Source organism: Pleurodeles waltl, chromosome 6 (assembly GCF_031143425.1).
Source record: "Pleurodeles waltl isolate 20211129_DDA chromosome 6, aPleWal1.hap1.20221129, whole genome shotgun sequence".
Classification (NCBI taxonomy): domain Eukaryota; kingdom Metazoa; phylum Chordata; class Amphibia; order Caudata; family Salamandridae; genus Pleurodeles; species Pleurodeles waltl.
In genome coordinates, this window is record NC_090445.1 from 752,530,372 (window position 1) to 752,543,895 (window position 13,524).

General features: G+C 44.9%; 1 protein-coding gene across 6 annotated transcripts in view; it reads left to right on the forward strand.

The window, feature by feature from the left end:
* The window catches only part of CCDC186 (coiled-coil domain containing 186), a 608,776-nt gene that overhangs the window by 328,532 nt on the left and 266,720 nt on the right, over positions 1 to 13,524 (forward strand). For all 6 annotated transcript variants that reach the window (XM_069239313.1, XM_069239317.1, XM_069239318.1 and 3 more), the window contains exon 10: positions 1,925 to 2,067. In XM_069239313.1, coding sequence (XP_069095414.1) covers positions 1,925 to 2,067 — 143 coding nt within the window. The remainder of the gene's footprint in view (positions 1 to 1,924; positions 2,068 to 13,524) is intronic.

Consider the following 13,524-nt stretch of genomic DNA (forward strand, 5'->3'; position numbering starts at 1 on the left):
TTAAAATGAATATGGGTAAATGGAGAGGGAAATGTGGCCCAAGCAGCAGAGCAGTTTATGTTGTCCCATGCTTTAAGGGTTGTTTATGTAAGTGTGCTAATTTATGCATTAGGCAGTCCTTTGCTTTCGGTTCCCATAGCACTTCCCAGAGATAGGGGCCCACCACTGCCTGATCCTTATGGACCAAGTGTTTATCTGATTCATATTCCCTAGGAGACCATTCGGATGTCACTCTCATCTGTGCCAATTTAGGGAAAGTCCGGAAGAGCTAGCCTGCCAGTCTTTATAGGTAAGCGCAGCAGTTTCTAATGAAGTTGGGCTCTGCGATCATGCCAGATAAAGCTGGTCACCAGTGAGTGAAGCTTTGTAAAAAAAGGTCTTGCTCTTTTTCAATTTGAAGTCCCTGAAATAGGTATAGAAACCACAGTAAGATAGTCATTCTGATTGGAAGGACATGGCCAAGCCATGATAGTTATTTGGGGGGGCCCACCTTTTGAAATAATCTTTGAGTTGTTGAAGAAGCGAGGGGTAATTGGCCCTATATAAATCGGAGGTCTTGGGAGGAATTTTAATCCCCAAATATGTGAGATTTCTCTTGACCCATTGGAAGGGTGTAGTATTCACTAGCGTCTCCACCTCAGATGGAGGGATAGTGAAGTTCAGGATGAAGGATTTATGGAGGTTGATGCGGTAACCTGCTACTCTCTGAAAAATTGCTTGATTTTGTTGTAAAGCCTTGAGGGAGGTCACGGGCGATGTTAGGCAAAGCTTCAAATCATCCACAAATGTGGCATTTTGTGATAAATAGACCCAAAGGGGAGACCTTGAATCAGTCAGTCAAAGATCTTTATTCGGCATTTGCCATAAAAGTACAAATTAAAATCACATATCCAAGTGAACAAACAAACAAAAGGGATTAAGACAACAGCTCATAACATCATATTTTGAATCACTTTCTCCTCTCACCTTCCCTGCAAGGAGCTGTATACTAAGGGTGAATAAGAGTGGTGAGAGCGGACACCCCTGATGAGTTCCCTGCTCTAATTTAAATAGGTCAGAGCCCACTCCGTTTACCTGTACTTGTGCAAGCGGGTTTGTGGAGTTAGCCTGGACCATGTTGATAAATTGTTTGCACATTCTTAACCAGAGGAGAGTATGAGCAAGGAAGGACCAATCCACCCGGTCTAAAGCTTTTTCGGCATCTAGCTCCAGTTAACCCACTGGTGTGTTTTTTTTTATTTTATTTTTTTAGTAGCCTTTTCAACCAAATGGATCGCCCTCCTCAAGTTATCTGAGTTTTCTTCCCCCTTAATAAACCCGGACTGATCTGGATGAGTCAGATCTGGCAAAATGTCTTCTAACCGCGTTGCATTGTATATAATTTGGCATTTAAGTTTAGTAGAACAATGGGCCTATATGAAATACAGTAGTATGGATCCTTCTCAAGCTTTGGCAGGACTAAAATGAAAGCTTCACTCATCGAGTGTGTAACCCCGTGCACACAATGAATGGCCTGTGGCGATATTTTTATAGACACAGAGGCACAGCACCCCTCCCCTCAATTCTGCACTGTCAAAGCAGGTTTTTTGCTAAATAGAACCATTATATTTAAGGCCTCATCTTAAGGCTTAATGCAAACAAATACAGACCATGTTAAAGTAGGTTAAGGCCTGTAATACATAGTAACACAATCAAAGCATATAGGAGATGGGATAAGATTGCTGCACGTCGCAGTTCTTCGTGAGAATAATGACTCTAGATTGAAAGCTGTTAACTAATAGTGCTGCAGTTTGAGTCTCGTTTAGTGAATAATTACAGAAAACACATCAGGCTATAAAATCAGCAGAGATGGAGACATCGTCAGACAAGCTCCTGTACAGCAGTTAGCCCAACTAACTGTGTTATGTTTTTTTTCTTCATTTAGGTGAAGTGTCTTGAGGCTGAAAGGCTGAGAACGGAAGATGAACTCTCAAAGTACAAGGAGATTATTAACAGACAAAAGGCTGAAATTCAGAATTTACTAGACCAGGTCAAGATTGGAGAACAGCTACAAGAACAGCATCAAAGGTAGAAACACCTAGCATATGTTACCTGTGGTTTTGTTTTGTGGCGTATTAAAATATATATCCGTGGAAAATTAAGTCTTGCTCTGAGAGAATGTTATTTCCCCAAAACTTGTTTATTATGGATGACATAGAAATTAACTCCAGCAAGCACTGAAGAAAGCAATTGTGATTAAAACTGTCAGCTGTAAGGGTAATCACAAGTGTTAATCAATGCTCATTGCACCGTTAATAGTATTTGCTCAAATTTCATTTACAATATTTGATCTATAAAAATTAAATTGGAGGTCTAAAAAGATTCATGTGATCTGATGAAGTCATTCTTAACCTAATTGTTTTAAGTAGGTTATGGCTTCGGTTTTTCTCAAAGCATACTGTACAAGACTCTTTAAACATCTTTAAACTTGTTTGCAGTATCGGCAAAAGGCAGCTTCAGCGTTCTCATCACAGTCTGCAGGTCATACAGTAGTGCAGCGTGGGCTTTTGGTATGCCCCTTGCTCATGATTTTGCTTGCCTTTCTTGTTGATCTAGATGCTTTGCTGTTTATTGGATTGCTTCTGTACCTATTCTTGTGTTTGTCCCACACCAGAATTTTTTTTCCTTTATCCTCACTTTAGATTGGATGCATTGAATTCCAGCACTGCTATTATCAGGGGAACTGGTTTATTTTTTTGTTGTTGCTCATTTAGCACTCCACGACAGTCCATATCCTGCTCCTTCCTACCACTGCTTATGCACATTGACTATGCATGTGCTTTTCCCGACCACCCATAACTATCTTACCTCTTTTTTTCCCCACCCCTCCCTCGAATGTTCAGCACTGAGCACTGCTGTGGCTTTGTGTTGCATGCGCTGTCTGCCCCTCCTCCCTGCTCTCTATTTCCTCCTGACTTTCTCTTCCACCTCTCTCCCACTCCACATTGGTGGTCACTACTGGCTTTGTCAGTGAACATAGCTTTTGAAATGTGCCAGCATTGGCAAAGCCAGTAGCAGCTACTAGTCTTCCTGAAAGTGTATTTTCAAGATCGTCATGATGTGGCATGACATGGTGTGGTATGAAGCATCATGCTGGTCATTTTGAAAGTATAGCAAATGCTCTTTCAAGATGACCGGTTGCCCCTATTAGCTTTGCTGATGCCAGCAGACTTTAAAGCATCATCCATCTTTGTCAGAGGCTGCAGTTGTGATCAACTTCAATTGGCAAAGCTAAACAGATTGGATTTGACAAAACTTGTAATTCTTAGTAAGAAATCAAATTGCCAAACCTAGGAGACGGGGAGGTTGACGCCACAGTGGCTACCTTCCTGCCAGGCCCATTAAGAGTTTCCCGCTAGATCGGCAGGCAGAAACCTGAGTGGAAAACACCCTCCTGCATTGTCTCTGGCTTGTGATCGAGGCAGAGGCAATGCTGTAGGATGCAGGATGCAAAGCAGACAGTGAAGATTGCAACGGTGCTGGCTGGGGCGGGGGGTGTCTGCACCCGTTCTCTGCTAGCCTGTTCATGGCGGTGTTATTCCATGAAATAGCTGGTGAAGAACGAAGTTGTAATACCCAGGCAGATTAAGACCGCCACGTCTGCCAGACCACTAGGATGGCTAATCCTGGCGGACTGACTATGACACAACCACCGCAGTCATAATGTGCCTTTTGAATTGTCGCATTTGGCAGAATCCGTACGCTACCACGAGTCTGGTGGTCAAGAGACCACCAGACTTGTAATGACTGCCCTAATGTCTAACACGTTCTTAAAGCCATAAGAGATTGCCTTTAATGAAAAACATGTCCAAGGAGATTCATTACTATTTGTCGTTCTTCTCAGAGCAGTATGTAAATCTTTTGAAGGGTGGTGCAGTGAACAAATTATATTTTCTAGATTTTGGGACTCAAACTCAAACTTTCTCCTTCAAAGGGTGTTTATTCATAAAACCAAAGCACCTACAGTTCAGTTTGCTAATGGATTCTGATTAATTGTACTGCCTATTAAGCATGTTTTGTGATTGCCTATTTTGCTTTACATCTTTTTTATGATGATTTAGAAAGATAGAAATTCCGTGATACTCCCACTTTAGTGTGTTCTTAAACTGTGGTTTTTAACTATGTTAGATCTCCTTTATCTTTACAGCACTAGTTGCTTTTGTGAACATCGTATTCCATATATGTACATGTGTCTGTTACTTCTGTATGTTGTAGGTTTTAATGTTTGATTTAAACCCAGTTTGTGTTAAAATGTTAAAGAAAAAAACCTAGTATATTTTGTAATGTAAGTAACTTGTGAAAAGCTCAACAGACTCGTCGGAGAAGGTTTCATAGCGGTATTGCATCCATTTGCAGTAGCTCTGTTGACTTCACTCCCAACTGTGTCCTGTTGATTGTAAGCATTTGTTGCATGTATGCCCGTGATTATCTTGTCAAGCACTTTTAAAGCCACCAAGACAACAAAATAGAAATGAGATCGGTTTACAAAGATTTAGACTAATAGATGGGGTTTCAGTCCTCTCCTCTCCTGGAAGAGATGAATTTAGGATTGCATAGAAGAGAATCCCTTAGCAGGTGACTTTCCCCCACCAGTACCGATTGGGGAATGTCTTACTCAATTACCTCTACCGCAAATGTAGATGGCGTTGAATCTAAAACAGATCTGGATCAGCACCAAGGGATGACATTTTTACGTGGCCGCCCTTGACAGGCATTTGAATTTCTGATGCAAGATCTTTAAAAACATTATGCATAGGTAGAAGGGGATTTCTTGCTCACACTGAGGCAGTTAAAAATTCCTGCTCGCCCAAGAGGCAATAAATAATTTCTATGGAGTGTAACTTTATCTGCTGAATAACTATACATTTTGAAACTCCGTAGCGTCATTTGTCAAATTACTGGATTTTGTTCTGTATACTTATTATTAAAATGCTGTATGTAGTCTCATTAAGCAAGCTTATTTATAATTTCTAAGAACAAGTTGTGTAAAAAGCTTAATTTTTAAAAGCCGACGGATGGCAAGAGTGTCATTGAAAACACAACCACTTGTCTATTTCCTGGTCCAGTGGCATATTCGGACGTTATTTAGTGAAGGCAATAGCTAAATTTTTCGGAATGTTTGAGAGCCCCTTAAAGAATTGCAGATTGCCAGGCTCCAGAAGCTTGGCATTTGGCCTGATATTTAAAATATGATAGTGCTTCTTTTTGCCAGATGCCAATTTAACTTTTACGTTGTGTGACAATGAGGTTATTGAAGTAAAGAAGTATGCATTCTGTACATCATTTCAGTGTTTTTAGGGTCGAGCGCGCAAGCGCTCTGGACCATGTTGGAATCTCTCTGTGGGCTTTTAACCACACCCATGTCACCCCTGTCACTTTCATTAGTTCGTGGGCTTGTCTTTTAAAAATTGATTGATTCCATTTGTGAAAGGCTTGCATATGTCAGGCCTTATCTGGTGTTCAGCCTTCCTAGAGCGCACCGGTAAACTACTGAAAACATACGAGGCTCCGTGTTTTCAACTGGTTTCTGGACTACTTTATCTTTTCATTTCCTGCACAGTGTGATTTCGCTGGGCAGAAGTCAAGCACTTTGCATGATATCAATCCTGTTTCATGAATAATTGCACTTTTGCTGGTTACATAGATAATTGTACTTTTGCTGGTAACATGGATAATCGCTCTATTGCCGATAAGTTTAACTGCGCGTGAACTTCTGTTTCCTTTTCTTTCTCTTGGCGACCATCGGCTTGCATATCTGAAACTGTTTTACTTTTCATTATTAGTTTGTGTCAAGAAAGGTCCGGTTAGGAATTTACAATGCTAATAGCTCTAACGCGATCAAAAGCATGACCCTTTGTATTGCAAATGCTTCTTTACGATTGCTGGGACTACAATAAAAAACACAGTATTTTGTGAATGTGAATACCGTGATAAAGGTTTTCCTTTTTGTTCCTTGTAGGCCTCCATCCTTGCATTCACAGCTCTTTCGCTATGGTCCAACAATAGAATACTGCCTAGTTAATATTAGTAGGATAGAACTAAGCAAATTATTTTTGCGCTGTGATGAATTGGGACATTCTTCCCAGCGCAAAATTATTCTCAGCAAACTAAAAACAGCAACTACTTGCCACCTCAAAATGATGTGTCAGCCCTAATTGGTATTCCAATTAGCAGAAAATTAACCTCTTTTTAAGCAGAAGTGAATCATTTCTGAGCTCAACAGTATGTCCTGTTTTTAAGAAAAAAATAGATACAAATATAAGTAAGAAAGCAGTTGTTAAGGCCATCTTACTAACTCGCATTAACCAATAAAATAATGTATGTAATACATACACCATACGTACGTATTTCGGATTTTCCCCTTAACACACCGTCATAGTGGTGAGATGGAAATCGCTATTATTATAAATAATCTTTGTGAGGCCTCTGCCTATCAGTGTGTGACTATAAGAATAAACCTGTGTACAACCGCACCATCTGCCTAAACAAAGAGGGCCTCATTACAAGTGTCCTGCAAACCACAAAAAAGTTCCCTTTGGATAGTGATGGTAATTGCCTTCTGACACATTTTTGTTACAGATAGTCAGGGTGCAGTTTGTCCTATGAGAAAGTGTCAAAGTGGCAAAACATGCAGTAATCGGGTGTGCAAACTTCAGTATGGGATTTTTTGCTTTAGTCAATCAATCAATCAAAGAAACTTGTAAAGCGCGCTAGGGTCTCAAGGTGAGGGTCTCAAGGCGCTTGGTGGGGGAGGGGGAAGCTGGGGGGGGGGCAGGGAGGGTCACTGGTCGAACAGCCAAGTCTTGAGGTTTCTTTCTGAAGACCAGTAGGTCTTTGGTTTTGCGAAGGTCGGTGGGGAGGGAGTTCCAGGTTTTGGGGGCGAGGTAGGAGAAAGACCTGCCTCCTGTGATGGTGTGCTGGATGCGGGGGACTGTAGCTAGGTCAGCTGATTGGAGGTGCGTGTGGGAGTGTGGAAGTCTACTCTTTCATTGAGGCAGGTTGGGCCGGTGTTGTGGAGGGATTTGTATGAGTGGATGAGGATCTTGAATGTGATTCTCTTGTTTATGGGGAGCCAGTGTAGGGATTTGAGGTGTGGTGAGATTCGTTTGTGTCGGGGGAGGCCAAGGACGAGGCGCGCGGCTGTGTTCTGGATTCTTTGGAGTTTGCGTTTGAGTTTGAGTGTGGTGCCGGCGTAGAGGGCGTTGCCGTAGTCCAGTCTGCTGCTGATGAGTGCGTGAGTGACTGTCTTTCTGGTTTCTGGGGGGATCCATTTGAAGGATTTTTTTAGGATGCGGAGTGTGTGGAAGCAGGAGGAGGTTAGAGCATTGATTTGCTGTATCATGGAGAGGGAGGGGTCGAGGATGATGCCGAGGTTTTGTGCGTGGGTTGCGGGAGTGGGTGCGGGGCATAGGGCGGTGGGCCACCAGGAGTCGTCCCATGTGGTTTTGTTGGGGCCGAAGATGATGACTTCGGTCTTGTTTGAGTTGAGCTTGAGATGGTTAGTGGTCATCCAGTTGGCGGTGTCTAGGAGAGCGGCGTGTAGGTTGGTTTTGGCGGTGGTGGGGTTGCGGGTGAGGGAGAGGATGAGTTGGTGTCATCTGCATATGAGAGGATGGTGATTCTGTGTGCTTGGAGAATGTTGGCTAGGGGGGTCATGTAGATGTTGAAGAGTGTGGGGCTGAGGGAGGACCCTACGGGGGACTCCGCAGGTGATCTTGGTAGTGTTGGAGTGGAAGGGCGGGAGGCGGACTCTCTGGGTTCGGTCGGTGAGGAAGGAGGAGAGCCAGTCTAAGGCTTTGTGGCGGATTCCTATGTTGTGGAGGCGTGTGCGGAGTGTGTGGTGGCAGACGGTGTCAAAAGCTGCGGAGAGGTCTAGGAGGATGAGTGCGACGGTCTCGCCTTTGTCGACTTTGGTCCTGATGTTGTCAGTGCATGCGATGAGGGTGGTTTCTGTGCTGTGGTTCTTGCGGAACCCAGATTGAGAGGGGTCAAGGGTGTTGGTTGCTTCGAGGAAGTGGGATAGGCGAGTGTTGACTAATTTCTCTGCAACCTTGGCGGGGAACAGGAGGAGGGAGATGGGGCGGTAGTTGGAGAGGATCTCCGGGTCGGCTTTTTTTTTATTTTTTTTAGGAGTTTGGTAATTTCCGCGTGCTTCCAGGGGTCTGGGTAGGTGGCAGAGTCGAAAGAGGAGTTGATTATGTTGTAGAGTATGGGGGCGATGGTAGGGCTAGCTTTGTTGTAGATGCGGTGTGGACAGGGGTCGGAGGGGGAACCGGAGTGGATGGAGTTCATGTTTTTTTTGGTTTCTTCGTGTGTGGTAGGGGTCCATGTGGATAGTGTGGTGGGGGGGTCTTGAGTGGGGGTTGAGTTGGGAGAGAGAGTGGTATGTGTGGTGGGTGTGTGTGATATGAAGCTGTTGTGGATGTCCAGGATTTTGTGGAGGAAGTGGTTGGAAAGGGCGTCACATAGGGGCTGTGTGTGTGTGGGGTCTATGTTGCTGGCTTTGGGTTTGGCAAGTTCGTTGATGATGGTGAAGAGTTCTTTGCTGTTTTGGGAGTTGTTGTCAAGGCGTGTCTTGTAGTGATCTCTTTTGGCGGTGCGTATGAGTTGGTGATGGGTGCGAATGTTGGTTTTGAGGGTGGAGAAGTTGGTTGAGGAGGGTTCTGATTATTTTTTAATGGTGCATAAATATCTCATCAATTTCATAACCCACCCTTAGGTTATTTGTGCACAAAATAACAGGGATCTCATTATGGCAGCCAAACTTCTTTGTCTGGTAGAATGGAGACACAAGGAGTGCATTTACATGCACATAGTCATTTTCACCCTGCACCAAACAGATGTGTTAACCAGAAATTGTTCTGTGGCCAAATGGGTCTCTATAGTCCTTTCGCTGAGGATGCATGGGGTTCTCCTGGACAGCTCCGCACTGTGTCTGCTTGTGAGGCAAACCATTGATACCTCCCACATGCACTGACCAAAACCATACCAGAAAACAAATCAGGTGACATCTGTTAGGTTATGTTTCTTATCACTGGCCACATCAAGCTGATTTGGTGTTTTATGCTGGCAGAAACAGGGATGGGGCTATTCCTACGCAAATTAGCTACCCATCCATCAGTTGTGGGTAGTGATGGACAACTGAGATTTTTGGAGGTATATGCAAAAGGTTTCTCAGAAATGTTATTGCACAGAAAATGATGCTGTGTGACTGAAAGGAGGAGCTGTGGCACAATACTCACGATATGAGGCAGCCATAGACATGACTGGACATCTGTGGGTCTGAAAGAAACTCCTGAGTCAGAGTCAAGGGCTTAATGAGCAACTAGTAGACTCCCTCCACTTATGTAAACCTTGTGTTTTGTACAAAAGGGCAGTAAATAATTGTGGAGACTGTCAATCACATGAAGCATCCCTGCCCTAAGTGCTCCAACTGTTATGATGTCTGGATGCCTAATGCTAATTTGTGTTGCCTTGCGTGTGCACCATGACATAGGCCTTTGTGAAGGATTGCAGTCTTTTTGGACTGGGAGGGGCTCCCAAAGTGCTACTCTTAAAGTGGTGAAAGGCTACTGGTTTTGCTAGGAGTCAAGCACCACAAGTACGGTGGTGACTACATACCATGTAGTGATCAGTAGGAGTGAACAGGTCCTTTTTATTGGTGTTACTTAAGTGAGGACCTACAGGCTCACTCATTTAAAGGTCTGCTGCTGTGTGCTTATCTAATTCTTGGTTTTAATGCAGTCCGTTTTGACCAGTTTTTGCGAGCTGTCGGTTAGACCTCAAGATGCATCGGCCCAATCGTTAGTGGAATCCCCAGTTATGTCTGTGTGCAATTTTCTGTTGATCATGAGCAGCCCCCTCGGAATTTATGGCTTGTCTCCTTATTAAATAAGTTTCCTATACTGCGTGCTGTAAGCCCTCTGGGCCTGGGAAATGGCATAGTGTTGAGATGGCTGATTGGAGCTGTGTACTAATACACGTACATATATAATGGGTTGGTAGTTATCGGACTTCCTGTGGAGGTTTCTCATATCTACTTATGAAATAAGTTTTCTCCGAGATGGGCTGTAAATATGACCTTCTGATAGAGATGTCTAACAGTAGATTCTTCATCTTGTGAATTTTCACAGGTGCCATACTGGATCCTGAAACTTTCGTAGCAATTCCCATGCACGTCAACAAGTTTCGTCAAGCGGCTCTGTTCCGCCCCGGGCCTGATGTCAGGACAGTATGCCTAAACCACCTTCATGTGCTGGTGTGAGTTCCCTTCTTTCTACACTTGCCGATGTGGATCCAAAGCTCAAGTCCAGTCATATTGAACATCAATTTTTCCCCATAGAATTTCTCAAGTGTGTATACAGAGTCACCACCCAAAACTGCAGTTTTTAATCTGTTGTGACAGGAGCCGAGAAATGTTGGAGACAGATACCCACGACATCTGTTTATGGTGCCTCAGATCGAAACATGACTGGGTGCCGTGTCCGTGTTGCGCTAAGAAGAACAAAGCTCACTGTAGCTGAACTCAGTTGCATTAAGCACTCACAGTTGAAAGCCCAGTGAGCCTGCTTGAAGTCGAGGGCATAGCCGTGCCCCTGACCCTTGCCATCATTGAGTTCACTGGGCTCAGGTAAGTCTAAAAAGTCCCACAAGAAACATTTAAAAAATGTTGAAGCATGTGTCTCCTTAATCTTCTCTCTCCCACTACTGTCAGTCAAGTGATGCAAATAGTACCTGATTTCTCTGGAGTGCTTTCGGGCTCTACGGATCCGAGGGGGCTTTCAGTCAGTTTAGCATCGGCAGGTCCTCCCTCGATGCAGGCTGTGCCCACTGACCTTGCATGAAGGCCCCCTTCCTTGGGATTGATGCCCCGGGCTCTGTCCATAGTGCCACCCATGGCATGCTCAACGCCACCCTTCACGTCCCAACCAATGCCACTGGCTCAGATATTGACACTAATACCGGACGTGGAGCTGATAGTCCTAGATGACTTAGAAACCAATGCTGTACCCTCCAGAACTCAACATTATGCCCCGTCCTGGGCCTGACACTCATGCCCCACACTATGATGCTGGGGACACTGATTGTAAAATTGGCAACCAGTATCATGATATTGGCAACCCAATTGATTAACTCTGGGATGCCTCTAAACAGTTAGCCAGACATTTGCCTCTCCTCCACCAATACTATGGCCACTCAAGAGTCTTCCTCTTTTACAATCAACCAACATGCAGCTGAGGTGCTTGACCTAACTTTGCTCACTCAAGAACTCAAAACCAGCGTGCTGCAGAGGTCCTCAATTCAGCAAGGAACCTTTACTCTCTTTAATGATTTAATGACACCTTAACTAATATTCTGGTGGGCACCTGCGACAAGCCAGGATCTTGCCCAGCAATCAATAGACAATACACCAACCCCAGTTAATGGTTGTGACAGATGCATCATTACTGGACTGAGGACATCATTTGAGAGAGGATGATATCGGAGGACTCTGGTCTCTGGGAGAAGCTCACCTCCACCTACATTTATTGGAATTGCGAACGATTTTGACAGTGTTAGTTCCAACTATCAAGGTGAACAGGTACGGATTTTCACAGACAGCACAACTGCCATGTGGTAGTGCAGCAAACAGTTAGTTGTTGGGTTGTGGGTCCTGTGCCAGGTGCCTCTGCGCCTCTGGAATTGGCTGAACTCTCATGGCATCTGCCTGATTGCCAAGAACTATGCAGAATGTTTAAATGCTGGGGCTGACAAACTCATCTAATGGTTCCTCGTGGAGCACGAGTGGCCGTTAAACTCAGAGTTGGAACAGGGCACCTTCCATCAGTGGGGAGAACCCTGGATCGATCTGTTTGCCACCTGCAGAGAAAACGCAGGGTGAGGATAAACAGTAGAACTTGGGAAAGGGGTGCAGGTAAAGGGTCAACCTGTTTGGCTGTCCACCATGCCACAAACTTGCTCTAATGGCTGGCCTATCCGTCTTGGTAGAGGGAGGCTGAGCTCCCAAAATAACATTACAGTCTTTGGGTGGAAGGTCAAAAGCTTTCAACTGTTGCCGCTCAATCTCTAGGCATAAAGGTTGAGCGTTGATAGGTTCTACTGGAGAACCCTCCCCTGCTGCTGTGACAGAAGATCCTCCTGAAGGGGCAGCCTGATCAGTGGACTGATGACCATGCTCAATAGCTAGGGATACCAGACTCTCAGAGCCCAGTCCACAGCCACAAGGATGACTTGGGCCTGGTCTTTCCTGATCTTTCTGAAAACTCTGCGCAGGAGTGATATGGGCAGGAAGATGTACAGGAGGCTGGAGTTCCACTTGTGACGAAAAGCGTCTCCGAGTAAGAGCAGCCTTGGAAACTCTAGCATGCAGAACTGACATTCCACGATGTTGCGGGTGGCAAAAAGATCTAACCAAGGGTCTCCCAATTGCTGAAGTAGATCTTGTACCACTTCCGAATGGAGATGCCATTTGTGATCTTCTAGGCATCTTAGGCTGAGTTTGTCTGCTCTGGAGTTAAAAAAAAAAATCCTGCTAGGTGTTGAACCACATGGGAAATGCCTTGACTTTCTAGCTATGTCCAGAGACCTATGGTCTATTGATAAAGGGTCCACAACCCTACCCCGCCGTGTATGTTGCAGTACCCTATGGCGGCGGTGTTCTCCGTGAGCACCTATAGTAGCCTTCCCTTCATGGAGGGTAGAAAGGTTTTCAATGCCAGTCGGATTGCTCAGAGCTCTACCAGGTTGATGGGGAGCCCTGATTTCACTGGAGAACAGAGGCCTCTGATCAACACTCCTCCTTGATATTCATCCCAGCCCAGTGGCGATGCTACTGTCACTACTGTCAGATCTGGTTGGGACATAGAGAGGAGTCTGATGCTGTTCCAATCATGGTTTGTTAACCACACCGGATGTTCTTTTTCAGTGCCCACCTAGATATGGACCATGTCGTAGAGATTCCCCTGATGCTGCATCTACTGGAACTTCAGGTCCCACTGCAGAGCCTTCATTTGCCAGAGGGCATGTGTCACAAGCAGGATGCAGGTGGGCATGCGGCCTAACAACCTCAGAGTGCTGCTCCCCAAAATCCAGAATAGAGGCTGAAACATGGGTATCATTGCCTGAATATCCTGAGCTCAGGATGAGCCCAAACATGCACTGTGTCCAGAACAGTTCTGATGAAAAGGAGCGTCTGATATGGGTCAGATGTGACTTCAGCATGTTGATGGTGATCCTGAGCGAATGCAGAAGGTCCGCTGCAGACTGAAGGTGGGACATGACTGCCTGAGGCAAGCCCACCTTTAACAGCCACTCGTTGAGATAGGGGTAGACTGGCACCCCTGTTCTCTGCAGATGAGTTGCAACCATAACCATCACCATGAACAACTGAGGGACACTGGTAAGGCCAAATAGGAGAACTGTGAACTGAAGGTGCTTGTGGCCCACTGTGAACTGCAGGAAATATCTGTGAATTGTCAGGAAAGG